Source organism: Laccaria bicolor, genomic scaffold (assembly GCF_000143565.1).
Source record: "Laccaria bicolor S238N-H82 LACBIscaffold_6 genomic scaffold, whole genome shotgun sequence".
Classification (NCBI taxonomy): domain Eukaryota; kingdom Fungi; phylum Basidiomycota; class Agaricomycetes; order Agaricales; family Hydnangiaceae; genus Laccaria; species Laccaria bicolor.
The window spans coordinates 1,678,701-1,706,052 of NW_001889877.1; the positions used below are offsets into that span (position 1 = coordinate 1,678,701).

The following is a 27,352-nucleotide window of genomic DNA, read 5'->3' on the forward strand; positions in this document are numbered from 1 at the left end:
GCTTCCTGCGCTTACGTCCCTCCGGCCCGGTTATTCCCTTCGGTATGACTTCAAGGTGTGCCTGAGTATATTCCAGCTGTTGCCACCAGCTCACAACAGATTACAGGTTGGACAGGCTCCTCCTTCTACTTGACACTGGCTCCTCGACATCAGTAAGGAATACCGCTGCTAAACAATTGGCTCAATTGGCTGTCAAGAGCGTCATAAGCGATGTCGCCATTGTGGAAGATGACTTCAAATCCAATCGCCAGTCAGTGGCTCTCGCAGATCGCTCCTCGTGGGCTGAGTTGATGGCTGTGGTGGCGAGGGTGTGTACTCAGCCTTAAGCATAATATTGAGCATGCGTTAACCGAATCCAGATTATTCCATTCTTGCATTCGAAATCCTTTGAATCTCGGATCGCAGCTTCCGTTGCACTTTCGCAAATATTCACTTTAGTTCCAGTTTGGAAGCCCGCACCAGTGGAGGATGATGCCATGACTACCGATGCCCTCCCTTTACCAGAATATCCTATCTTTTCACTCCGCGAACTGATTCTCCAGGGTAATCTTTTGTTGGCTTCCTCGGGGAAGGAATTTACGAAACCAACCGGAATCCTATCAAGTGCGGCCGAGGTTAAGAAAGCGAGAAAAGAGGCTATGGGACGGCTTGGCCTTGAATTCTTAGAGATCGTAGCAGACGATATTGGTTTGGACAAAGAGTTGGCGGCAGATATGGAGGTTGACATGGACGAAAATCCTCTTCCTCCCCCTCCTGATTCGGCGGACGGCATTGAAGTTCTTGCTGCCATGGACCTGTCAACCTCGGAAAATCAAGATCCTTCTCCACAAACACGCACTGTGACACCTACTATGCCTTCTCCAACCGATTCCCATGATCATGTTGCTCAAGAAGCGGATGTTGGCGCTTTATCTGCTCGAGAACGTAACCGACTCAAACGGAAACGGAAGCCCGGTAACTCCGCTTTCGTGGTTGCGCCGCCTCCCCAGTCGACGGGGGCAAAATATAGCGCAGCGCCCACTGGTTCTTCTCACAAGTAACTTTTCCCGCAAGCTGTCGAGTATTAGTTTTAACAAGTTTTTCAAAGAGCACGTTTGATTTCTTCTGACGACAAAAATTCCGTTTCACGGATAAACAGCCCCGCGCCCTGCACTAAAGACCCACCGTCCGAAAAAGTCATCATTGATCCTACAAAAGGTGGCGCGGTTTCTCCCAAAGCAGCAAAACAGTCGAAAGCACTTGAAGTAGAACCTGGTTGTTGGATCTGGGATGGCGTCGTGAAGGTTCTTGAGGTGGACCTATTCAGCGCTGCATGGGAAGTTCGACACGGAGCTGCCATGGCGTTACGTGAATTGCTCCGAGTACAGGGAAAGTGTGGCGGTATGAAAGGTATATCTCAAGTTTTTTTTTTCGTATGTGAACAAGGCTGATCTACGCTTAGATGGTTTGGCTTGGACTGAAAATGAGATTGCTCATGAAAAGTGGTGCAATGACTTATCTGCCAAGTTCCTTTGTATTTTCGTCCTTGACCGCTTTGGAGATTTTGTGTCAGATCAGGTATCTGCTTCAACCTCAATTCTCGCCTTTCGTTCTGACAAGCTTCCAGGTAGTCGCGCCTGTCCGCGAAACCGTGTCTCAAACGCTCGCCTCCCTCCTGATTCATATGCCTCAACGCTCCCTTCTCCATGTGCACGCTGTTTTGTTACAAATGATTCGCCAGGACTTCAATCTTTCCATTAACGGGAAGCTCAAAACAGAACCAATTGAACGAAACCATGTTTGGGAAGTGAGGCATGCAGGACTCCTTGGGATCAAGTATGAAGTTGCTGTGCGCCATGATCTATTCGACACAGAGCTGAAAACTGAAGAAAGTGGGGGCGCAAGCCAGAATGTGCTTCAAGATGTTGTCGATGCTGCCATACTTGGGTGCGTTGAAGGCTCAAAAGATCATAGCTGACCGCTAATTTTTTATTTCAGCTTGGGGGATAAAGACGATGATGTTCGATCTGTAGCAGCTTCATGTTTACTCCCAGTGGCCAAACACATGGTAACTCGCCTTTCTGGCTCCCTTGGACAAGTCCTCGTCGTTTTGTGGCGCTGTTTATGCGATATGAAGGACGATCTGAGCTCGAGTGTCGGGGCCGTCATGGAGCTTCTTGGCAGGTGTTCTAGGTGTTCACTCAAGCCGAGTTCTTATGTCATTTATAGGGAAGCTCGTTGCGTATGATGAAGTTATCAGCATACTTGCTGATGACAGTTTTTCGTGAGTGGCACCATTTCTCCAAACTGGTGCCATGTGCTGAGGGGTTTATCATTAAGGCTTCCTCTGTCTACCCTTGCCCAAACTTTGTTCCCTTTCTTCCGGCATACTATACCGAATGTCCGACTTGCTGTCGTAAAAACGTTGCACTCCTTCATGGACGTCTCATCTCTTCCAAAAGATTGGGTTGCCACTGCGTTGCTCCGTTTGTTGTTCCAAAACCTCATTTCAGAGGAACGTGAAGATATACGCAATGCAAGCCTATCTGCTTGGCGTAGAGCACTTAGCATTCTACCACGTTCAGCGGAGGTGATGGAGTTATCCATCAGTCAACAACTACTTTTGGATTGGTATGCCGCCATGATGACTCCCATTGGAGTAGCAATAAATTCTTCCACATTTTACCATCCCTTGACAGCGAATGACGGTGATGTTCTCCCTGAGCGTCATAACGTTGATAAGAACATGCTAGCTCAAGATTTGTCACTGGTGAGCACTGAGGTGACACTTAAAGCCAGAGTCGCCGCGGCCACAGCCTTGGCCACATTAATGATGTTTTGGCCCTCTGAGGTGTGTTGTTCATTTACTACGGAACAGAATCAAGAGTACTTATGCGCTTAAAACGCAGCTCCTGGACCAATGTTTTCGGCCCATACTTAACCACTACATGGACTCTACCAGTATGCTACAAAAGTTTTTGGCAGCCATCATCGCCGAAGAGTGGGCTCAAGAACATGCTTTAAATACTCTCAAGCTGCCTTTGCGCCCTCCTCTTTTGGAATCATCGACTCTCGCTGTGGAATTGAGCGTCAAAACATTGTCCTGGCTTCAAGAGAAACCACCGGCTGCTTATCACGAAATGGCTTTTGCCCTTAGTCGCATCCATACAGAGTGTACTGGACTTCTTCAATCCTTCGCAACCGACTGCAAGCTGCCCATGTCCTCGATTCCTTTTCTTGGCAGCGAAATCGATTTATCAGGCTCGAAGCCAGATTGTTTTACGATCGAGACTGCGCAGGCGGCGGTTGGCAGCATGTATTCTAGGCTAAAAGATAGCCTTGGCCGTACCAAAAAGCGGGAGCTTGCCTTGATCAGTGACAAGAGAAACAACGTCGTGGCGAGCATTGATCGTTACATTGATGTTAAGGCGCAACACGATATTCGGGTATCTGCCGCTTTTGCTGCGGCCTTTGTAGCGTTTAAAAGCACACCAGATAAAGTCAGTCCAGTCGTTAAAGGTATCATGAATGGAATCAAGGTTGTTTTCGGTTTTTCTTGTCGTTGACGCTTTAACATAATTTTACGCAGAGCGAAGAAAATCTGGATTTACAGACTCGTTCTGCGGCGGCCGTGGCGTCTTTTGTCGACTTTTGTACAACTCACAATATCGCGCAACCCCCTGACAAGATCGTCAAAAACCTCTGCACTTTCCTTTGTCAAGATGCTGAGCAAACTCCGACATTCGCATTTATGCGCAAGCAGACTGACGGAATCTTGTCTTTCTCGACCTTAACGGATATTCCTCCACCTGCCCAAGGCCGTAGTGCCAAAGAGCCCATCAAAGATTCCCAACCCGACCCAATAAAAGTTGAAGAAGCTCGAAAGGCCCGCCTTTCTAGACGTGGTGCTTGCCTAGCCTTTACTCAATTGTCCGCCACCTTTGGTCCACGTTTGCTAGAAGTCATCCCAAATATGTGGCAATTCATGGCTGGAGGTCTCCTCAGTGCATTTCAGTCTGGTTTGTTAGATTTTTTCTTTTCGTCGTTCACACGCTCAAATTATTGTGGTTCAGAATCTGCACAAACAGCGGATATTTTGATCGAAAAACAATATGGTCAAGACGTCATCGATTCTCTCAGCGTTTTGGAGGCCGTTGCACCAACATTCCATGAGAAGCTGTGGTCCAACCTTGCCCAGACGTTCCCAATGATGGATTTGGCAATTCGGAGCCGATTCGCTATAATTCGCCAATCCGCTGCAAGGTGTTTTGCCACCATTTGTGATGTCATGACGACGGATGCTATGCGATATGTGATTGAGCACCTAGTTCCCCTTCTCAACGATCCTCTGGTGTTGTCCAACAGACAAGGAGCAATTGAATTAATATATCGTTCGTGCGACCTTGACTCCTCTATCGTCCAGAATATTACTCACTTTAACATCTACGTCCAGATATCGTGCAACGGTTGGATATTAAAGCCCTCCCTTATGTTATTTTCATGGTGGTACCGGTGCTGGGTAGGATGAGTGACTCCGACGACGAAATTCGGTCAACCGCAACGAATACCTTCGCATCGCTTGTTAAGATGGTTCCTCTGGAGGTAATGCATTTCTCATTTATTTTTGGACATTTGGTTGAGTACTCGGCAGGCTGGTCTTCCCGATCCTCCCGGCTTTTCGCCTGATCTGCTGAAACGGCGAGACGCAGAACGCCAATTTTTGGCTCAGCTTCTTGATGGGTCGAAAGTGAACCAATATACTATGCCTGTGACTATCAAGGCAGAATTGCGAAAGTATCAGCAAGAGGGTGTCAACTGGTTGGCTTTTCTTGCCAAATATCAACTTCATGGCATTCTTTGCGACGGTTACTCCTTCCCTTAATTCATTGTGCACTTCTAATCTTTGAGCGTTCATAGACATGGGCTTGGGAAAGACTTTGCAATCTATTTGTATTTTATCAAGCAAGCACTTCGAGAGGGCTGAACGCCATCGAGCGACAAACTCCCAAGATTCTGTTCACCTGCCTTCACTTATTATCTGTCCTCCAACGCTTACTGGCCATTGGTACTACGAGATCCTGAAGTACGCCGACAACCTGCTGCCTATTCTCTATACAGGGAACTCTCGAGAGCGCACCCGGTTGCTATCGAAATTACACTCGTTTGATGTCGTAATCACCTCATATGAGGTTGTTCGGAACGACATTTCGAACCTGGAAGATCTTCATTGGCTCTACTGTGTCCTGGATGAGGGCCACGTTATCAAAAACTCCAAGACAAAACTGACAAAGGCCGTGAAATGTATACGGGCGCAGCACCGTCTCATCCTCTCGGGGACGCCAATACAGAATAATGTGCTAGAGCTTTGGAGTCTCTTCGATTTTCTGATGCCCGGGTTCCTTGGAACAGAAGCTTCCTTCAACGAACGATTTGGGAAGCCGATTTTATCCAACCGCGATGGGAAGGCCAAGAACAGTGAAGCGGGTATGTTTTTGTTCAACTCTTCCGTCGAAACAGCATACTTAGACCATTTTGGTAGCTGCTCTGGCGTTGGAAGCATTGCACAAACAGGTTTTGCCCTTTTTGTTGCGGCGGCTGAAAGAGGACGTGCTGCACGACCTGCCGCCCAAAATCATACAAGACTATTACTGCGAACTTTCGGAGTTACAAAAGTACCTTTACGACGATTTCTCGAAATCTAAAGCACGAACGTCCGCTGAAGACACAATCCAGGCATCTCTATCAACTAAACCGGAAGGTGGCCAGCAGCATGTTTTCCAATCTTTGCAATATCTCCGAAAGCTCTGTAATCATCCAGCTCTTGTTCTTAAAAGCAACAAGGAAGTCATCAGTGCTGCGTTGGAGAATGCGAATGTTCAGGGTGATGGACTCAACGACATCAGAAACGCTCCAAAGCTGTTGGCTCTCAAGTGCGTCGACCTCATTTTCTTTTCGCTAAGGTGACTAAGAGTGACCGATGTAGACAACTCTTATTAGATTGCGGGATCGGAGGTTCTGCAATTGCAAGCGCCGATTCACAAAAAAGTGAACTCATCGACACAGTCGAAGAACCCGGTAGTTCATTCTCACAACATCGCGTTCTTATCTTCTGCCAGATGAAGCAAATGCTTGATATCATAGAAAGCGATCTTTTCAAGGTTCACATGCCGTCGGTGACGTATATGCGATTAGATGGAGCAACGGATGCTGGCAAGCGACACGCAATTGTGCAAACATTCAACTCGGATCCTAGTATTGACTGTCTGCTGCTAACCACGCATGTTGGTGGTTTAGGCCTGACATTGACTGGTGCTGATACGGTCATTTTTGTTGAGCATGATTGGAACCCTATGAAGGATTTGCAGGCCATGGACAGAGCGCATCGAATTGGACAGAAAAAAGTCGTAAACGTCTATCGGCTCATCACCAAAGGCACACTTGAAGAAAAAATCATGGGGTACGTTGTCTATTTTCAGTCCATTCCCGAAATTGTCTAACCGAAGATATATTCAGATTACAACGATTCAAACTCAACATTGCACACTCTGTGGTCACGCAACAAAATTCTGGGTTATCATCTATGGATACAGATCTTGTTTTGGACCTCTTTCGCCGAACGAGCGAGGAGGAAGATGCAGCTGCGGCTGCTAACAAGGCAAAACAAGCGAGCGGCCCCATCAGTCAGAAAAATCTGCTGCTTGGTTTAGAGGAATTGCCTGAAGACGAGTACGAAGGTTTAGATTTGACTGCTTTCTTGGGTTCTCTTGGAGAATGAGCATACATATCATTATTGTTTGAATTAAATTTGGGGCCTTCTTTCGAAGAACGCCAGCTAGTCAACGTTCGCGGTACGGCCGCTGGAGCGGAGGGACCAAAGAACTACCATGTTGGTGCTCGAGGCGATTGTCACCAAGCTGTCATTTCAAGCAGACACAGATCTAGAAGAGGAGCCCGAACTGCTTTTACTAACGAAGTGAACTGACGTTGGGATACGCATTAACTATATAAATTGCCTCGCTGAATGGGTGGAACGTGGCCACAATTAACGTAGAGCAGGTATAGTACTTATGACATTTACAACATCACCAAGGCATTGGCTCTGTTCGCCATGTGGGCCACTGCACGCTGCAGCCCCACAATGATAGTGTGGTAAGCGCACAGGAATGGAAAGGCTTGGAGGAAAAATACCTCACAGCATGCGTTTCCATTGAAAACGTCGACTTGGGTCCACTCAGACACCCGCACTAAACAAGTGAGCTCTATCAAGTACCCCTAGCTAAAAGTCTCTCGATTTCGTGACGGATTTCGTTCAGGTTCGTTTTCAAAGTTTTAACGTCTTCAAACTTGCGCTGGCTTTTGGCCTCTTCCACAAATGCTTCCAGCAGCGCCTCCTGTTCCAGCAAGGGTTGTAGTGCATGGGCTTGTTTGGAATCGGGGTCAATATCGGGTTTGATTGACCCATTTCTGTTCTCGACCTGTTTCGGATCGGTGACAGTCTTGTTGGCGCTCCCTGATGCAGTTGAAAGAGACTGGCTCATTGGATTGTTTAGATGCGATATGTATGTAAAGCAGAAAACCAACCTGAAGCGGAAACATATTCTTTTGTAGAAATAAGTTGGCGCGGGTCATGATCGCCAACTGCACACGGTCCTGAGAGCTTCCTGAGCCGTTGAGGCACGGTAGACCTCGTATCTGCTTTGCTAACTTGTCGTACTGCGCGAATGCTTCCAGGAGCCGTTTTCGAGCCGCTAATGCTTCCTTTGTTGGTTGGCCATCATGGCTGAGATGTTCAATTGAATGAAGATGTGATATAGGCAATGGCGAATCACCTTAGACTAAGTAAGAGTTCTTGAAATTGAGGAAGGGATTCTTCAATATCTTTCTCCAGATTGATGAAATCCTGTTAGGAATATATAGCGAGAAGAAGGTCGTTTACCGAAAGACACTCACTTCGTAGAGTTTAACAAAGGCTGATTTTTGCTGATGCTGTCGCACATATTGTTGTCTCCTGTATGAATGATATCAAAAAATGTGGACGCAAAACAAAATTCACTAACAGGATTATTGGTCGACATTCTCGACAAACTCTCACCCCTTTCAAAAACTTTTCCTCATCTTCTTGCTCTTGACCAGGTGTTCTACTCCTTCGTCTTTTCACCCCATAGTCGACTCCTTCTACGACTTCCTCTATCTGTCTCGTGCGTGTATCCACGACGAAGAGAACGGAGCACACTTGGGGCCGTTGCGGCTGCTTGATTGGCAGAGAGCAGATGATTTGACCGCAAAGTCGACAGTGATGTTTACGGTTAGTTAGTGGATGGAAAGAAGCCCTGAAAACCCGAAATGGCGTCAGTCTCAAAGTCTTTTGATGGTAAAGGAGCCCAATGTACGGGAAATGAAACTTACTCGCACATAGGACACTTGCTAACAGCAGCATCATCCTGCCAAGGCGTGATGCGTTGTTCCGCAGCTGTTCCCTCCTCAGGTTAATTAAATCACTGGAGACAAAAATAAAATAAACCTCGAATGTCCTGCTTTCCGCCGTCATTGAGCCCGCCACTAACAACACCTCTCCACAACCCACTTGAATTGTTTATGCTAATATTTTTCAGGCTATCAAAATCGAAAAAGGAAGAAGCTCTTCTATTTCCAGGCGGTGGTCGTTTTCTTGCGGAGATGGGGTCTTTCGACTTGTCTTCATCTGAAGGGGAAGAGAAATGAAGAACGATGAGTTTCTCAAGCCGCCTCTCGAGCTTTGTTCTTTCTACTTTCTTTCTTCCTTTCGCATCCCCTTCGCCGCCATGCTTTAAAATGCGAAGGGAAATGAAGTCGTCTGTGAGTGGTCTGTAAACACCCTTGGGTTGAAATCCAGGTCGATAAGGTGCAGTAGGGTGATGGCGGGGCATAGTCGAACTAGATGTGGGTTGCAGCGTCTTCGCCGCAGCATCTGAAGAGTCTGAAACGGAGCGAGAATTCAGTATTAAAGGTGTAAGGTCATGTGGAGGAGCGTCTGGCAAGTGGGAAGGGAATGTCGTCACGTTGGTGCGCAAGGATTCGGCAGGCAACACGGGAGGCATTGAGTGTCGAGATGCGGGAAATGATGGTAGAGATGCCGCATCGTTCACTGGAGGAATCAGCTCATGCGCATGGTGAAATTTAGGGCTTAAGTCGGCGCCATTAGGTCGTTGCGTGGGTGTTGAAGAAGATGACGCGTGGCGAGAGTGACCTTGTGTAGGACCGAGGGGAGAAGACTGCGGAGAACGTACATTGCGAGGGGGAACGCGACGAAACTTGGAGGGTTTCTTCATTGGAGGTACTGAAGCATAAGATGGCACTTCAATGAGTGAGTCTGCTGATGGGGAAGGCGGGGCCATTAAGAGAGAAGGGGGTCTCGACGTTACCCCCTTGCCCTTGACGTCGTTCCCCTGAGAAAGACGTAGACTATCGGTGCCTGTAAATTGAGGGCTTGACGAGTGTTCTGAGTTGGCCAGACTGATTGGGGATGGAGGTGAGGAGAGTTCATTGGATAATGGTGGAGTTACGACGGCACGTAATTGATTCCCCGAAGGAGGTTGACTGTCAGCAAGTATCATTGTGTCGAAACGTTTGTCGTCGTCGAAACGAGCAGGGGAAGCTGCTGTTGACAACGGGGGCGGTGATACATTTGGTGTCAGAATTGGATTCGAGAATGTTTTTGAGTGTCTCTTGGGCTAAGATTGGATGAGCATAGAATTAGACTGGATTCATAGAGACGGTAATTGACCTTGTAAGCTTGGTATGGCACGTATGCTGCGTCGGGCATGACAGTCAGGAGGAAGATTGATCACTGCGACGACGGGCTGGGAGACATACCGCTACTGAGTCTGTTTTACATAATAAAATACGTAAAAGTTGCACTCCTCCTCCATGTCTGCCACCTCTGGAATTCCCGTTTCGCCTGGTCTTTATTCAGCATTCGCAGACGCAGTCGATTCAAAATCTATCCGATTCATTAAAGTCTCTATCAAGGACGGTACGTCAAGCAACCCCACCCTTTGTCCCATCTCTAACACAATACAGAATCTCTGATTCACGATCTTTCCGTTCCTGCCACTGCTTCGTTTCAGGATGATCTACAAAGCCTCCAGGACGAATCTATTTTGCAACAGGACTCCCCTGCCTATGTTCTCGCGAAACTGGACCAGCCATCTTCTGATTGGGTCGCCATATTCTACGTCCCCGATTCCGCTAAAGTCAGAGACAAGGTTGATTTAACTCAATCGCCATCGTCGGTCAGAACTTAAACATTTTCCTTGCACTAAGTAGATGTTGTACGCGTCCACCCGTGCATCTTTGTTCAAGGGACTTGGATCAACACTTTTCACCGATTCTATATTCGCTACCTCCAAGACGGATCTTACTGCAGAGGCGTATGCTGCTCACTTGAAACACTTAGCAGCACCGAAACCTCTCTCACCTCGTGAACAGGAGATGGCCGATCTTCGCCTGGCTGAGAGCGGGACGGATTCCCTTCGTGGCAGCCAAGCGCGGATAAATCACATCGGGACAGGTGTGGGTTTCAATTGGTCAATTGAAGTAGTAGAGGCAGTCACTGAGCTTGCAAGAGGTGAAGGGTGCGCTCTTGTCGTCGTCGTAAGCTCGGTTTTTGTGGTTGCCTTGTCCCACGCAATTTTTTAAATTTTCATCACAGGCCGTTGACTCTAGGACTGAAACACTTGTATTGGAGAAATCTTCCGAGATCACAATTGAAACTCTAGGTCTTGCATTGCCGCCGTCCGAACCTTGTTATGCCATTTTAGCCTGGCCCCATACGCTCACAGGTGTTCCACGGCGCGAAACCGGTTAGTCCGTCCTCCTGCTTCCTTTTCATTGTCCCATGACATCTTTTCAGTATTCATATACTCCTGCCCGTCGAATTCCCCGGTAAAGAACCGGATGGTATATTCTTCTGGCTCGACGTCGACCTTTCGGGCCGCCAAGGCCTTATTGGTATCATCCTCTCCTAATATTACCATCGCCCCCCGAACAGTGGAGACGTCAGATCCGTCTGAGCTTGACGAATCTTACCTGAAAGCCGAGCTTAATCTGGAAAACATCGGAGAGGTAATGGTTAGGGAGACAGAAGATAAAAAACCCTTTGCAAGACCTAAAGGTCCAGCGAGAAGAAGATGAATCGGAGGTACTGTGCTGAACGCAACTTAGCAGTTCTTTGCTACAGAAGCACTTTTGGCAAGCTTCTTGATACGGTTGGTGTTGCTTGCCCAACTGTGTTTCTCCACAACGGTGCACTTCGCCGACATCATCCTATACCCTGATTAACACCTTTTAATTTTACCATGTATGCAAGTGACAGTTGAGGAACATCTGAATCAACCTGGGACCATAACAGACAGTGGCGCTCAAAAGTGTTGCACACCTATAAACACGTCTGAGTCTCAACAACCATTGGGTCAATTTAAACACATTCTTGCAGTGTAGGGTTTATTAATCAAATTCAAAAGAAATTTCTTCAAGGACTGTAAAATTGCATTGTTGGGAAAATCTCCCAAAAAGTAGATTTCACTTTTTAAAAGGCCCGGGGGCTCTCGGAAAGCTCAAGATTTGAAAATATCTTGGGAGACAGTTTTCATAATTCTGAGCAAGAATCAATTTGGGTGTCAAAAATTCATTGAGCGGTTCCTGAGATAGCGAGCCTGCAAGATGGCATTTTAGTGTAAACGATCCATTGGGTGACTTTCCGTAACACAAATTCTCTAGATTTGAATAAATCGACGAAATCTAGGGTCCTTTGCCGGGATGCTGAGTCTTGTAAGGGTTCGACTCTGATGGAGTCCCAGGTCCCTGGTTGGAACCCAGTTACAAACCTTTACAAACCTTAATCTATTCAGAGGGTACAGACCCCTCGAACAGATTTCAAACGCTGGAATCAACCCTGCCAAGGGGACACCTTTCCTTCCTGGGTACGATTCCTTCCCACATGTCGGAAAAAACTATTTGGCCTTATAGTAGTTTCTTGTTGATTACCTGCATTACTTGCCTTATAAGGTTAAAATTTGGCTATGCAAGGCCCTTATAAGGCAAGTAAGGCAGTTAATCAACAAGAAACTATTATAAGGCCAAATAGTTTTTTCCGACAATTTGGCTTAGTCAGCTCTACCTTATCCCCTACTACTCTCCTACGGCTGGGGCATTCTGCTCCCTCTCGTTGCAGTTCAAAGCCACTACAGAGTCTATTAGAAGTGTCAATGTCTTATGGCTACAAAATCCCCTCCCGGAAACTGTTGCTCCCTTTACAAACACCCTTCTTGACACCTAACTCACTGATCCACAGCCATGTTCAGCTCAACTTGGGATTTTTTGGGCTTCACCCAGAGTGTGGTCTAATTTTACAGCGGGGTGGATGAACAATCAGTATAATAAACCCATCCACAGGCCTACACGACCTCAGAGCAGCTCAGATGGGAGGGAAGTAAGTTTGTACAAGGCAAGCAAATACATCAAATAGAATCTAATCAGTTGGCGTTACGGTTTATTCTAGTCTCGTTCCCATCCGTTGTAAGGGAGTGCGGTCCACCGGACCGTCGGAGTTACAAAATACACGACAGAACACTCCCTACAACGTCTGGTGCAATTGGTAGGCAAAACCACCAGTCGAGTCACAGCGTGACAGACGGTAACATTTTGGCTGGCGACCTCAATCCGACGCTCAGGTCAAACTCAGGTTGTCTCTTCTCCTGCTAATCGACTACAGCTATAAACTATGACAGATCGTCATCGGCATCTTAGGTCACAAAGGGCTGAACAGAGGAAAGCTGCCTTCTTGCCCTCCACAACCGTTACCGTGCTGGATAGTCGTGACTTGTTTACATGGACTGTCAGTTAGAAGGTACGTTACACCTGTAATCTCTTGGAAAATGGTCGACTAACAAATTCTCAACCGGTTCTCTGTGTCAAACGGCCTACTCCCCGCACACATGCGAAAAGTCGAACTACATCAACGAGGACGACCCTTCCTTGTCAAGTTTCCTACAAGCATCCCTGTTTTCACGTCTCCAATCTGCCCTACCTCCCAATATTGTCGCAACTGTAAACAACACGACTCCCGAGTCTCTTAAGCATGTTACGGACAACGTCGATTTTGCTGGCATACGCTCAAACCTCCTTACAGAATTCCAGCGCGTCCAAGGTGTCACATGCGCCCAGGCTGAGGAATACGTGCACAAAAGCCACATTTCCCCGCGTGAGTGACCGCTGGGTTGCCTGTGTATGCTCTGGTGTCATATCCTCAAACACTGAGCTTCATTGTCTTGATGGCCATTCGCGAAGAGTAGATAGTGTGCATGCATTCGTTGTCCCTCCAGTTATCTCACACAACTTCCTCTGAACCCCACATGTCCCTTCCCTCTGAGCTGGCTACCAGATTATAACATAGCTCACATGTACTTACCATTACACATAGAAATATAGTTTGTAACAGGTCCAATGCTTGTAAACTGTGTTGATATTGCTCCCTACTCTACGCAAACTCTACGTGAAAAGTTGTTACATTTTGTCACGCTGTGACTCGACCGTAGGTTCGCCCTACCAATTGCACCAGACGTTGTGGAGAGTGTTCTGCAGTGTGTTTCACACTCCGACGGTCCGGCGGGCCGCTCACTCTCCACAACGGATGGGCACGAGACTAGGTTTATTCACTCCAATAAACTCTCCTGTGAAGTTCTCGTTTCAAACTCCGATAAGGGTCATTTTTATTCATTTTTATAGATTTGAGTTACGGAAAGTCACCCATTGACCCCAGTGGATGTTGAGATTTAGATGTGTGCAATACTTTTGAGCGCCACCGTGACTGCAGGTACCAGTCTGGGAACCTTTGTAATTTAAATCCATATCAACCTATGTATGTCTAGCGGGAAGGATTTTTGGAGATTTTCAGAGGAGGATGGCGGTATTGAATGACGGAAACAAGAAAACCTGTTGATTTGGCATTTGTAACAAAACATGGTCCATCGAGGATGACTTATTAGTTAACCTTAATCTTTCGTAGATGTAGATGGATGTCTATTTGTAACATTTGTAACACAATACCTCTTCCGTTAACGGCGTGAACTTAAGGGCTCATTTGCAGGATGTATTATTCAACTTGCGCCATAGTGGCTCCTGGTGGCAATACTATGTGCATCTCTTGAGGCTTGACCAAGGTTGTGATCCACACTGTAAGGCACCGACTCGGATTGGACACCCCTTTGTATCCTAGCTAGGTAGTCGCTTAGGTAGGTAGCTAAGCTATCTTGTACACTTATCTCAAATTTCATTCGTTTACTTCTGCGAAGTTGAGATTTCGCCGTAGCGTATGTACTACTAGTACTAGTGGGCGCGGCCAGCTGCCTAGACTCGAACCCAGTCTCCGATGGTAGTAATTCGCTATGTTTGACTTGAGTAAGAGAACGTAGTGTTGAATTCGAAAAAATGGGGAAGTTCTGTATTTGGAATGTGTGAGCGGGTAATTACTACCATGGATATAATTACACCCCAATAGTGTACATATCCATAACGAGACTACCAGCTGCCCCCGTCCAAATATAGCTTATGGATCACTGATTCACGGATATCCGTGGATTTCTATACATATCCACGGGTCTGGGGTATTGGTGATCCATAAAAGTCCCTACCATGTGGGGTTTGCACCCATCTAAGGTTCTGGCGGCCCTGTTGTGGCAATTTCCGACGTGCTTTTATGTACTTAAAGCCAAAATTTTGGTACATTTCTGCCTCGTACTTTCCAATTCACGGACGGCCCACAAGAACGACCTAGTATTCACAGCACAACCCTCCCAGAGAGTTGCGGGGTCGCGTCGCACATTGCTTCGGCGGTAATTCAACTGACTCATTTAGAAGGAAGAGTTCGAGCTCCCGGCGAACTGTCCAGCGCGGCGGAAATTCGGCCATTCCGCAAAGTTCGACACCGGGCACACTGCGGAAATTTCTTCAGTTCAGAACGACATTCTTGGCCACTTTTTATTCTATGTGAACGCATATGGCGGTAAAATGACGCAAAAAATAATCCGCCCGAAATCCGCCCTAAGTGCATTGGGACCTCACGAGTTAGTATATTAGTAGTTGAGTTCTAGCAGAGTTGTAGTCACAACTCCCCCATGAAACCTGATTCCACATCCAAAGCAGTTGCAGTATACTGTGCATCGTTGCTCGGAAAGTCTTCAGCCTACCACAACGCTGCAGTTTGTGAGTTTGCCCATTGCTACAAATCCCACAATAGGCTCCCAGCTCAACCCAATATCTAGCCCTAGGACGCGCTCTTGCGGACAGCAATCGTCCTCTTGTCTATGGAGGCGGAACGAAGGGGATCATGGGCGTTGTGTCTGGCACGGTCCTTGAAGGGGGTGGAAAAGTAACGGGTGTCATTCCATACGCAATATTCGCTGGAGAGGGAGAGGGAAACAAATCCGAAACACCTGTTGCTGTCAATGGAGCAAGTCGCGAAGGTGTAAGTGTGCCCGATCCAACTGTGAAATTGCTAATGAAGGTCGGTTTGAACATCTGTAGACGGAGACGGCAAGTCAATTCATGCTGTATGGCGTAAGTAGTACTAATGTTTTCTTCCAGATTATAGTCGAATCCATGCATGAACGGAAAGTAGAAATGGCGAAACGGGTAGGAGGATTCATTGGTTTACCTGGAGGATTCGGAACTTTCGAAGAGGTGAGATGCATTTGGAGTGCTGTATTGTTGTTCTGGAATTTCGACTAACATCTCAATAAAATAAGGTTCTCGAGGTAACAACTTGGACACAACTCGGCATTCACACGAAGCGTAAGTTTTGCTTGTGATGTCCACAATGTTCTGACCTTACGTTACAGCTGTCATTTTACTCAATGTTTTGTCTTTCTGGGAACCTCTGCGCCACCTCGTGCGCAATGGGATTGAGGAAGGTTATATCTCACCTGAGCGTGGACGTTTGTTAATCACTTTCGTCGACGGACCTGTGGACCATCGTGAACATGAAACATATGATTGGGGGAAGGCTGCTTTACAAGCGCTAGACGATTGGGAAGGTCGCCAAGTAGAGCCACTTTTTGACTGGTCGGGTGGCAAAATCAGCGCTGACGAAAGGTTGGCCGCTACGTAGTCTAAAAGAACTACTGAATGCCATTCAATGCACTGTGCCAAACCCTCAATCCGCGTTAGGGAGGATAAGTACTGTGTACTGCATATGCAACAAGTTAGAATTGAGTGGTCGACAGGCGTGCCTCAGAAGTCACAATTTACAAATCACCCCGAAGTGCGTCACCTATTCAACTTTGCACTTTTCCAATCGTAGGCTCAATCTTGCGATTGGAATTCATGAATGCGTCAACGACCTCGTCGGTCACCTTTGCTCGTCGCTGAAAAGGGCTATGAGCAACATAGTTTCAAGAGCTGATCGGGGATGCTCGCCTCCTGGAAACCAGTAACAAAGGCCTGTAGTTGCTCAATACATTTGGCTTTCAGCTCCCCCGTCAGCAACTGTCCCGCTCGATAATCCTTTCAGCATGTTAGTTTCTGGGGGTAACGATGAAGAAATGATAAATACCTGCCCTATCCTCTCAAGCTCCGCGTCATCCTCGAGGAAGAAAGAGAGATATTGATAGCTGACGTCAACATCCGGGTCGCCCCCGAGGCGTCTATGTTCTTCTACAGTCTCTTTTCCCCCCGAAAAGCCATGCTTGTTAATTTTATTCTTGATTTGCGCAGGCTTGTCTGTCATGAATATGCTGCTGTTTGGGTCACTGGCACTCATCTTCGTTTGTGGACCTTGCAGCGCGGGGAAAAATTTTGAATGAATGAGCGCCGGTTTAGGATATTTTAACTTCTGTGCTATATCACGGGTCAGACGAAAGTAAGGATCTTGGTCAATGGCGCAGGGAATGAGGCATGGAATGTTGGAGATAGTGCCAAATATATGAGGGAATGAATTCGAGAACGACGGTGCTGCCTGGATCGCTGCGAAGTGGACCTTTCCTATGTTATCCCTGTCACATACTATTATGAGATAAGTAACCTTCGACGGAGGCTGACGTACGATTCTGTGAAGCCGAATGCTGCTTTCACTTGGTTATATGTGATCTGCCTTGAGATTTTGGAGACATTTTGGTAGAAGGCACCTCCCATGTACTGATAATCGCTGAAAATAAATGTCCGTTCTAGATTAAAACCACAGGCGATGATGTCGCGGGCGTTCTGTCTCGAAAATGCCTGCGTCTGTTCTGGCTTGAGCTCATGTTTGAAAAGGAACTTTTCGTCATCTAAATTACATGTGTTAGGGAGAATGTTATATGAATCTTATGGACCAACCGGTGAGCTGGATCACTAGAGGAACCTCGAATACGTCTTGTAGCCATCTACGCCCAAATTACTGATCGAAAAGCCATGTAACTCGCCGAACGTACTTTGTGAACACAAATGGAACCATGTGACCGAGATGCATACTATCGCTACTTGGTCCCCGTCCAGTATAAAGAAAAAAGGGTTTTCCTTGTTCGTATCGGTTGAGGATCGCGTCGAATTCTCTGCCACGTAGATTACTAGATTGAATAAAACCGCTCAAGATAAACGAACCGATGAGAGAAGAACATTCCTCGGCGGAGAAAAATGTGAGGTTTATGTCCAGTCAAACGTTCAAAGCGTTCCAGCATTGCAGGATCAATCCTTCGAGTACCAAACTGGTCGACAAGTTTATTGTAGTCTATAGCATTTTGCTTTCCGTCTTCGGTAACAGAACCTTGAACATCCCAAGGGGTTACTAGCTGTTCGTGAGCTGCAGTGACAGTAGTCGCTTCTGCACTCTGCGTCGAATCTGAACTAAGCAAAGACATTAATCGCCGAAGTTATGTGTGGTACGATGGGTCACGCACAGAGAAATTCCATCCAAAGCCTGTGAGATTGACTGCGCCATGAATATTTGAATACTGGAGTCCGAAGAGAAGAGAACTGATTAGATCTCAGATAAGATCTTCATACATAGCAAATACATAAGCGGCATGCACAAAGAGAGAATAACAAATCGTGGGAGTTATGAAGGATGGGCACCTCATTGTAACAGATCGCGTCTCTTGCTCTTTCTCTTTCTTGTGCTATCGCAGTTCTCTAATCATCCCACCCTGATCTACACCAGCCAGTCTGCAAAATGACATTGAGACTTCATCATCCTTCTCTTCCAGCCCCAGTTGTCCATGCAACATTTTCTGTTACACAGTCCAAATCTCATGTTCTGGCCGGTGTTCAAGACGCGTATTGGAGCGATGACGAAGCCGTAAGAGAACAATTATAATCGGCCTTTTCACCCTCTGATTATCCTTCTGAACCACTTTTAGGAAGACGCCGAGTGTCCTCTTTGCCTAGAGGAAATGGACATCTCTGATCTCAACTTCAAGCCATGCATATGTGGTTACCAAGTGGGCCCTTTATGATACAAGTTTGCTGAAGACGAACCATCTTTCTCAATAACACCCTTTCTCAGATCTGTCGCTTTTGTTGGCACCATATCAAGGAAAACCTGAACAAACGTTGTCCTGCTTGCCGTAGAGTCTACACAGACGACGCAGTCGAGTTCAAGCCAATTGCTACTCAAGAGTTAGCTCTTAATCTTGTATCTCTATTCTACTTGACATTGATTATCTTCCTCATTCTTTTGCCATTGTTGTCCCGTTCACTTGCCCTTTAGTCACAAACGCCTTACTCAACAAAAGAAGCAGCGGGACCGCGAAAGGAAGGAACTTGAAGCTCTAGGAAGGCGCCAACTTGCAAATTTACGTGTCGTTCAACGAAATGTCGTCTACGTTCTCGGGATTGGTCCTAGATTTGCGAAAGAGGAGGTCCGTTTTGCTATTTGCAATTTTCTTGTTTATTTATCTCACATGATAAATTAGCTCATTCCGACCCTTCGTTCGAATGATTACTTTGGACAATACGGCAAGATAACGAAAATTCTACTGGTAAAGCGGACGTCTTCCGGAGGTACTGGCCCTGTCGTTGGTCTTTACATAACCTACCATCGACGCGAGGATGCAGCACGCGCCATCGCCGCTGTCGATGGAACTTCTTCTCCTGGCGGTGGCAGGGATATAATGAGAGCCAGTTATGGGACGACGAAATATTGTATGGCTTTCCTCCGGGGTATATCGTGCAGCGATCACAGTTGCATGAATTTGCATGAATGGGGCGATGAAAAAGATTGCTTTACGAAGGAGGATTTAACGACTTTGTTAGTCAGTTTCCTTCCACAGAGTTCTAATGCTGATACGCTTCTTGATAGAAAACATACCATGAAAGCGACAGAAAGCCGGACCAGAGCTTCAACCACAAGAAAAGGCGACGAGGATGGCAAGTCGTTAAATATAATGAACGAGCAACTCCTCTGACTCCTGGTATTAAACAGCCGGGCTTCCTAGAGCAGCTGCATGGGCACAGAAAGGGTCTACCAGTACAGGCACGAATTCACAAATTGGTGGCACACATGGGTCCACCGTTACCACATCCATGTTATCACGACAGGGCAGGCGCGGTGGAGTCTCACGCCAAGCGAGAAATGTTTCGACTACCCCGGCGGCAACAAATGAGAGCCGCGTGTACAGCACTCGAACCCACCAAGAGCGAAAACTCACTACAACAGCTTCTCAAGCTTCCTCTCGTCCTTCTACTCCCTCCCTCCCAGCTCCTCAGACCGCTGAAGCTGTTGATGTCAAGGTTACACAGCAGAAAAAGGAAACTATTCCCAAAATTGAACCCGCAAATTCGCCAGCGCCATCCGCTACCACAGAATCTGATACTGGCTCTGGGCTGCAGGACCTTGCCCCCTCGTCTCCTCATACTTCTATAGATGGGGCCCAGTTCGTGGCGCATACGCCATCAAACTTGCCATCAGTACCACCTGGGCTTTCAGCGCCACCCGGCATACTCTCACCTAGTCGACCTCCTCGAACATCAACAGCATCTCCTCAAACGCCCCTCCTTGCGTCTCAATCTTCCTATCAGATGTCGACTGCAGCGCGAGCTTTGCTGGATGATGTTAAGGCCAGGCGAGAATCATTATTGCCTTCGACCTCTAGTATCAGTCCCTTTCCTGATTTTGATCGTACACTGCAAACCCTCAGCGGCGAGGATGGCGGGGGGTTCAGTTTTAATCTTGACCCGAAATTGGCTGAAGTCGCAAACAATGTGGACTCATTGCCAAATTTTGACATTGATCCAACTATTCCTTTTCATGGGTCTTACGTGGATGCTTTCCCTGCCCTCCGGCAGGCCTCGCAATTTCCCAACCCACCTGGTCCACCTTTCGTCCATCCTGCCAACCGCTCCATTTATGACGCCGCTGTTGGTAGAACTCCACCCCTTGAAAAACAGAGAGGTCCAAATTATCTAGGTTCATTCAACCCATTTGCTGAATTGAACGAGGAATCATCCAGCTTGGCGTTCTCAAACCGCTTATCACAGTATTCACCTCTAGACGAAGATCGCAAAGTTTCGCGTTTCGGGTTTGCTCGTGGGCGTCAAAGTTCCACCGCAGCTTCCTCACCGCTCCATGCTTCCTCTCCCCTGAGCATCAATAATAACGATACTCACTCTCACTATAATTCTTCGGAAATGTTCGTATCCGCTGCACACGGACACCACGAGTACGACAACCCCCAACCTAATTCGACACTAGGCTCTCCTCTTGTGCAGCAATCTTTCTCGCAGCAGAAACCTCGCTTCCAGCCTTTTGAGGCCGAGCTCAGCGAAGCTCAACTTCGAGACTTCATTCAATCCAGTCGTGATCGTGAATTACATAGGATTTCGCATGGTATGCTCTTTCATCGTTTGTGTGGTTTTGAATCCCAGTTGTTAACCACCTTCCTCTCTCTCGCCGCTGATCTCAGAACAACACCCACTACCCTATAAACCCGGCCAGTCTTTCAGTGATCCTGCCATTATGTCAGCCAGCTTTGTTTCGTCTGGGCAAGAACAGGCTTATCACCATTACGGTCCACCACCTGGCCTCTCGTTTCCTCAAGCCACGTCGAGCGGAACCGGTCCGCATTCCAATGGTACAGTACCCTTGGAAGGCCACAATCCATCATCTGGTGAGTCGTCTTAACTTCCATATCAGGGGAGGGAGGCCAGTGTACCAAGTGCCGTGCTTTGTCAGTGCGGAAAATCTACTATCAGCATTGATAATTCGGTCAACTCTCTCCTTTTCGATAATACGGACTCGCGACACTCAGACATCAAGACATAAAGCATCCGTCTTCTCACGACTTCTCCCTCCCCTTGCCTTGGTATGGTCTCCACGTCTAACATGACGCTGATGTGTCCTTCATCTTCTTTGCTACAATGGTTTAGTCCCTACAACATCTTCCCCGGTCCCACCTACGTTACTGTCGGATAATGACTTTCCCGCCCTCTCGATTCTCCCCGATGCTGGTTCCCCAGAGGAACAGCAAGACCATGCGCCCGGTTTGCCGAACGCAGTCCAGGCGAAGGCGGATCGTAAGGCTGCCAAGAGAGCTGCTGCCACAGAGAGAGCTTTGGAAAGGCAGAGGCAAGCTCAAGAGACGAGGGCCGCTAAAAAGGCCAAGGTGGCTCGCGGAAAATCAACGGAGAAAGAGGCGGTGGCTTCCCAGACACAGGCTGAGGAGGAAGGCAAGCAAGTTGCTCAGGCCGCGGTCAAAGATGAGAAATCCGTTGTGAGGGAACATATCGATAGACAATGTCTGGTCATTGCAGGTGCAGCGATCCCGACTGGAGAAAATATCTCTGATGGAGCAAAGGGTCTGCGGCCAAAAACCAATCTTAATGAGACTCCGAAATCCGATAAGCGCACGAAGACGCCTATCCAACCCACTCCAGCCATAAAACAATCTCATTTACCAATAAAATCAGACCCAAGCTCTCAATTGCCACTTTTGTCCAAGAAGCCCAAGAAGGTAAAACCGGTCTCGAAGTCGTCGAAGTTGCAGAAGGATGAAGATGTCTCTCAAGACGCGGCAGGGCCTCTGCACCAGCTTGGGCTTGCAGTCAACACTATTCCCATTATCTCCCTTTCTCCGGCTAATTCCCTGACTCAGCAATCCCCAACCTCTCTTGAAGAACTTTTGGAAGATATAGATCTTTTCCATCCGGGAATGGATCTTCTAAATCATCCTTTTTTTGATCTCCATACGCTGACCACTGCCGCAAAGATGCCCCTTGAGTACGGGCCGCTGGTGCACGCACTCTCTGCTTTATCAGTTGGTGGCGGGTCTTTTGCAAACAATATGCCTTCAGGATCCATCGACAACGCTGTGTCATCATTTCAACAACTCTTGGAGACTCTTACTCAAACCATCTCAGACCTGTTACGCCTTCTACCTAGAACCACTTGGGACGATAGCTCATCATTTGATGGAGTTTTACGGGATATGCTCAAAGGAGATGATTTCCTGGAGGATGGAAGCGATGAAGGACAAGGGAAGGAAGACGAAGTTGCTGCATTGACATTGGCATTAGAACGTCGCGCGAGGTGGATGGAAATTCAGTTGTCGAAGCTTGAGGAGCTTCATCGAGACATTAACACGGCTGCTGTGCGCGCGGTACTGTCATTCAATGACAACGGATGGGATAAATATGGATTCCTTCCACGCAGTAGCAATGCACTACGTCGGTTCGATAATATTGGGGTTGTCGAGGATGCTGGCATTGTCCGCCCTATGACGGTACAGGAGCTGGAGAAAAAGCTCGCCGTTGCAACAGAAGCTGCTGCTTTCGCCGAAGCGGAAGTTCGCGAAGCAATGGAGAAGCTTCAGGCTGTTGTTCCTGGTTGATCGTTACTTACACAATATTGAAAATCTATGCATGGTGGAGACTGCTGAAGATGTAAGTATAGCGACTTTGTATCATGGTGGAAACTCGGCTACCAGTTCAAGTACACAATTACGTAATCTTGCTAGGTGATTTCCTGCTCCCTCAATGACTGAGTCCTCTCGAGCTGTGCTCATCAAAGAGCGTGTTGCACAATTACAGTCCGTAATTTGCACCCTGTATTGATTTACGACTTATTGTTTACCCTTCAGTGCTATTTCAGCCCGTCGAAATGAACTTCTTCGTCAAATGTATCACCTCATCCAACAAAGGAATAATGTTGGAGCTCTATTACCCACTGAAGCTCAAGAGGAAGATGAACCTGGTCTTCATAAGTTCCTTCAGAGATTTGATCTCACGAGAAAGTGTGTTGGCCGCCCTATCACTGTCATACTCGTTGACGAAAGACGTCGTTTAGTGGAAATGCTTCAATTGCAAACCTCACTGAAGATGAATGGTCTCCAATCCCGTTGGTAGTCGACCAAGACAGCAAAGCCGCTATCTTTATTCTTCCAGACTTGACTAGCCTAACTCCACAATGTGAAACGACTTACGACCAATTTCAAACATTCTCCCCCAACTTGGCATCTTACTCTGTCCCACCGCTGGGGGCTTCACCCGAAAGTAAATTGCCGTTATCTTTAGAGAGCACATTACAGGTTTCTAGTTCGAAACCTCAACTCGCTGAAGAGTCTGAAGAAGACCACGATAAATCTAGCATTCCCATTTTAGACGAATCATTGGGAGCCCCAACATCTGTCTCACCATCGTCGACTTCGCCTGCTGAAATTGATGCACACAAGGAGAAGCTTCCCCCTGTCTCACCAGTTACCTTTAAATCCACTAAGGAAGAAGCTGCAGACATTCAAGACGTTACGATGGAAGAGGATGGTGTGCCAGTGCAATTGCCATCCGCTACTTCAATCACACAATTATCGACAACTATTCAAGAGCCTGTAGAGTCGATGGACGTTGATGAAGACCATAGAGATTTTCATGCAGCCATGAATCCGGAGGGGAATAGGGAAGATATCCGAGAAGATGAGATAACCGTTGTTAGTGGTGTCCGTCATTCCCAGGCGTTGGAGTTAGATGCCACCAGCGAGGAAGTCCTCATCAATTCCCTCTCGGATTCAAATTACAGTGAAGGCAACGAAGATCCCGAACTGTTATCAACGGCTGTTACCCATTCCCTATCCACGTTGCGACCGATTTCTCTTGCTCCAGTTCTAACCCGTCCTCCCCAACGCCCAATCATCATCGCCACTCCTTCAGCACCGCCCATCAATGACCAGTTGTTTCAACTTGATATGGCAACGCTTCCCGAATTGTCTATGGGCCAAACTTCACCTCCACACCCTCATTATCAGTCCAGCACTCGCTATACGCTCCCTCCGATCAACGTGCTACCTCCGGAGTTCGTTCGTAAAGCAAAGACTCTCAAGCAACGTAAGCGGGATAAAGAACGGGAGAAAACCGAGGGCAAGAAAGAGAAAGAAGACTTGCTTCCTCTCGGTCTAAACCGGTGGGCAGCGACACTCAGCGCAAACCCTGTGTGGAAAAAAGTTTCCCGAGCGTCCAAGTGTTTGAACAGTCGTGATTGGGCGGTGCGCGATTCTCTTTTTTCTTTCATAATGATGACCGATGACTTGTCAAGGTAGCTATGACTGAGTTGAGGCTGATTCGTACTCTTGACAGAGTCGAATTTTTGAAAGACGGCGGCAGATGGAGTTTCCGCCAACCAAAGAAACAGAGGGGTGTCGGAGGACTTGCGAAGACGCACTGGGATTATCTCATGGACGAAATGGTATGTATCTCAGCAGTCACATTTCAAATTGGTATTGATATCCGTTATCTTTTAAGAAATGGATGCGGATCGATTTTCGTGAAGAGCGGAAATGGAAAATGGCTCTCGCGTATGCTTTATCCACAGCTGTACTCGAATGGCATGCTATGGACTCCTGGGAAGAGCGCATTCTCTGTGGTGTCTGTGTCAAATGGAAGTCTTCTTATTCTTCAACGGAAGCCTTCGAAGATGACGGCGAGGCGATGGATATCGACGACACCCAACCACAAAAAAAGTCACTTGTTTCGGTCAATTATGGTTCTGACGACGATGACGATGACGAACAGGACAAGGATGCACAAAGTGTTGTTGACCCGCTGGAGCCGGCGGCGATGATCGAGGATGCTCTCGACACTGCGAGCCATCTCATAGACGGCGTAGGGGAAAATACGGTGCAACCAAAGATGGAAGACTTCGACGACCTTTCCGCTTTGCAAAATGAAAGCGAGACGACCAACGAATCTATTCAAGGCATGCCTACGCCTTCCCAATCCAATGTCTCTACCGACGTTGCGACTGGTTTGAAGTCAACCTCGCATAATCCCGTTCTTGGATCTAAATCCAGCTCTCAGTCATCAAGCGGGGATAGTGATCCGGTAGGCTCCTCGGTGAAAGCAATTAAGCCTATCAAATATGGATTGCTACGCGAAAACATAGCATACGCGGATGATGAGAAACTTTTCCTCAATTCAAATGATGTCACTCAGTCAAGCAATGAGATGCCCAACTATGAATCAGCTCACTCTCTGGATTTAGATGCATTATTCCCGGACCTCCAACCACTCTGTCTTCTAGATGTCACTCCAGCCACGGTTGGAATCGAAGGGAAGAAAAAACTTGGCAAGAACTCGGATAGGGATGACCCCAATAAAAGAATCGAAGAAACTACATACACAAAATTATACCCGACTGATAAGTTTATGTTTGCGAAACCGACTCTGATTGGTCCTCTTTTGCCGTCTAAGCGCTGGAAAGACTCAACATGGTTGCCAATGGAGGAGATGCCTGTAGTGCCTGATTCAGATGGTCCTATGAAAATCCCAGATGATAGTGGAAACGGTACGCCTTTTCCGGGGCGAATGTAATCTTTCTCAAATATCTACTAGATCTCTTCGACGTCAGGTCCAGCAACGGCCCGGCTATTTTGGCTTTCCAAGTCGCAAAAGATAAAGGGAAGCGTGGGGTTGATCATATCTGGAGCGCGAGTGATGACACTCTACTGAGATCTCTGAGTGACAAGTACCCAAATAATTGGGCCCTTATTGCGGAGTGTTTTAACGGCTCCCGTTTGACGACACCGACAGATAGACGGTCGGCTTCTGATTGCCTCGAACGTTGGAAGGAAAAATGGGGACCAGAAATGCGGCAACGGCCACTAGAAATAGTGCAGGCACCGTTGGAGGAAACCGTGGTACCCTCGACTCCTTCTCAGATGACCACTCGAGGCGTGAAACGGCTGGCAAGCTCAAGTGTGTCAAGCCAGAACGCACCAATCATCAACTCTGGGAGCGAGCCCAAGAAGCGCAGGAGGCACCTGCTTCTACAAGACTCGATGCGCAAAGCCGCCAAGAAGCGAGTTGAACTGGCTCAAAAGATGGTTGGTGAGTTTTTCAAGAGCTTGATTCCTGTCGGAAAACTCTTTGTTGAACGCTTTTAGCGGGCCAACGGAAAACCCCAGCGATCCACGAGACACACGGGCAATACAGCAAAATGCCCAAACTCACGCCAGCTGAACTCAGTCGCATGAAAGCGGAAAAGGATGCAAGGGATGTGCAAGACCTCGCTCTCGCTCGGAGAAGACAAGAAGAACTTGCCAGGCAGAATCTGTTGCGAGAGCAATCTCAACGCATCGGTGTGCCACCAGTTCCGGTGCGAGGACACTGAAGTCTCCTTTGTTATTAATTGACGCTTGCTCAGGCTACCCAAGCGCCACTCTCGCAGCAGCAGCCTCAGCCTCAGCCTCAGCAGCAGCAGCAGCAACAGCAACAATTGTCGCAGATACAGCAGTCGCAGATACAGCATCTGCAACAACTTCAGCTAATGCATCAAGCAACTCAAGCTCAGAGAGTCAATTCGGCTGGTTCCCTTTCCAACGCCCGGCCAGGAGTAGGGGGTTCATCCAGGATTTCGACGCCGTCTTTGGCAACTAATAACCGCCTCGGTTTAACCGCCCAGCAAGTTATGCAGCTCCAGGCTATAGGAGGAGGATCGGCGATACTCAGTGGACATCTACCTACCAACCACCAGTTTACGAAACGTGATGCGACCAATTCACCCTCGCAGGCTTCCCCTCCTCATGGACCTGTGGTACCCCCCAGCGGTGTAAACTCTCCTCGCCCGGAACAAACAAATCATGTGCAAGGACCTCAAGTTCCTGGAAGTGGTATTGCACGTCCAACGTCGAGTTTGGGAAATCAATACTACCCCGCGACTGCGGCTTACATCCCTGACCAAGTAACGGTAGCGTTGCGGCTGCAGATGCTCGTGAGTTGAACGAAGAACTTGAATGTGAATTTTTCTAAGAGAAGTAAACCCTGCAGCAACAGCAACAACTTTTGCAACAACAACAACAGGCTCAACAACAGCATCAACAGGCTCAAGGGTTCCCGAATTCGTCATGATATTAGTAGAGTGAGCTTGGAGTGAGCCTGGTGA

At 47.6% G+C, this 27,352-nt stretch overlaps 7 protein-coding genes across 7 annotated transcripts; 5 read left to right on the top strand and 2 right to left on the bottom strand.

The window, feature by feature from the left end:
* Window positions 1-44: 44 nt before the first annotated feature.
* On the top strand, window positions 45-6,861 carry CHR16215 (SNF2 superfamily chromatin remodeling protein; the record flags this gene model as incomplete). Its single annotated transcript, XM_001878236.1, has 17 exons — window positions 45-55; window positions 107-308; window positions 360-1,036; window positions 1,088-1,389; window positions 1,442-1,557; window positions 1,607-1,926; window positions 1,978-2,163; window positions 2,269-2,830; window positions 2,889-3,518; window positions 3,569-3,998; window positions 4,053-4,370; window positions 4,433-4,581; window positions 4,631-4,844; window positions 4,897-5,463; window positions 5,519-5,909; window positions 5,963-6,436; window positions 6,493-6,861. The coding sequence occupies 17 exons, from the start codon at window positions 45-47 to the stop codon at window positions 6,752-6,754; spliced, it is 5,811 nt and encodes a 1,936-aa protein (XP_001878271.1). The 3' UTR covers window positions 6,755-6,861.
* Window positions 6,862-7,241: 380 nt separating this feature from the next.
* LACBIDRAFT_316017 (uncharacterized protein) lies at window positions 7,242-9,781 on the bottom strand (the record flags this gene model as incomplete). Its single annotated transcript, XM_001878578.1, has 8 exons — window positions 7,242-7,508; window positions 7,561-7,759; window positions 7,809-7,879; window positions 7,930-7,987; window positions 8,037-8,333; window positions 8,386-8,449; window positions 8,501-9,689; window positions 9,743-9,781. The coding sequence occupies 8 exons, from the start codon at window positions 9,779-9,781 to the stop codon at window positions 7,242-7,244; spliced, it is 2,184 nt and encodes a 727-aa protein (XP_001878613.1).
* Window positions 9,782-9,885: 104 nt separating this feature from the next.
* Window positions 9,886-11,151, top strand: LACBIDRAFT_316018 (uncharacterized protein; the record flags this gene model as incomplete). Its single annotated transcript, XM_001878237.1, has 5 exons — window positions 9,886-9,991; window positions 10,039-10,223; window positions 10,285-10,611; window positions 10,670-10,820; window positions 10,871-11,151. The coding sequence occupies 5 exons, from the start codon at window positions 9,886-9,888 to the stop codon at window positions 11,149-11,151; spliced, it is 1,050 nt and encodes a 349-aa protein (XP_001878272.1).
* Window positions 11,152-12,312: 1,161 nt separating this feature from the next.
* Window positions 12,313-13,664, top strand: LACBIDRAFT_324999 (uncharacterized protein; the record flags this gene model as incomplete). Its single annotated transcript, XM_001878238.1, has 6 exons — window positions 12,313-12,354; window positions 12,412-12,448; window positions 12,540-12,613; window positions 12,863-12,865; window positions 12,964-13,219; window positions 13,600-13,664. The coding sequence occupies 6 exons, from the start codon at window positions 12,313-12,315 to the stop codon at window positions 13,662-13,664; spliced, it is 477 nt and encodes a 158-aa protein (XP_001878273.1).
* Window positions 13,665-15,991: 2,327 nt separating this feature from the next.
* Window positions 15,992-17,957, bottom strand: LACBIDRAFT_172821 (uncharacterized protein). Its single transcript, XM_001878579.1, has 8 exons — window positions 17,889-17,957; window positions 17,593-17,835; window positions 17,424-17,543; window positions 17,329-17,375; window positions 17,057-17,279; window positions 16,568-17,006; window positions 16,432-16,518; window positions 15,992-16,379 (listed from the first exon to the last, which is right to left on the bottom strand). The coding sequence occupies exons 1-8, from the start codon at window positions 17,927-17,929 to the stop codon at window positions 16,290-16,292; spliced, it is 1,290 nt and encodes a 429-aa protein (XP_001878614.1). The 5' UTR covers window positions 17,930-17,957; the 3' UTR covers window positions 15,992-16,289.
* A 203-nt stretch (window positions 17,958-18,160) lies between these two features.
* Window positions 18,161-21,837, top strand: LACBIDRAFT_293468 (uncharacterized protein; the record flags this gene model as incomplete). Its single annotated transcript, XM_001878239.1, has 8 exons — window positions 18,161-18,286; window positions 18,348-18,428; window positions 18,494-18,606; window positions 18,698-18,848; window positions 18,903-19,149; window positions 19,412-20,815; window positions 20,892-21,095; window positions 21,161-21,837. 8 exons carry the CDS (start codon window positions 18,161-18,163, stop codon window positions 21,184-21,186), a joined length of 2,352 nt encoding a protein of 783 aa, XP_001878274.1. The 3' UTR covers window positions 21,187-21,837.
* A 1,122-nt stretch (window positions 21,838-22,959) lies between these two features.
* Window positions 22,960-27,318, top strand: LACBIDRAFT_316023 (uncharacterized protein; the record flags this gene model as incomplete). The annotated part of the gene is made up of 9 exons (XM_001878240.1): window positions 22,960-23,012; window positions 23,064-23,216; window positions 23,270-24,458; window positions 24,509-24,658; window positions 24,715-25,756; window positions 25,804-26,298; window positions 26,355-26,566; window positions 26,615-27,181; window positions 27,238-27,318. The coding sequence occupies 9 exons, from the start codon at window positions 22,960-22,962 to the stop codon at window positions 27,316-27,318; spliced, it is 3,942 nt and encodes a 1,313-aa protein (XP_001878275.1).
* Window positions 27,319-27,352: the final 34 nt, after the last annotated feature.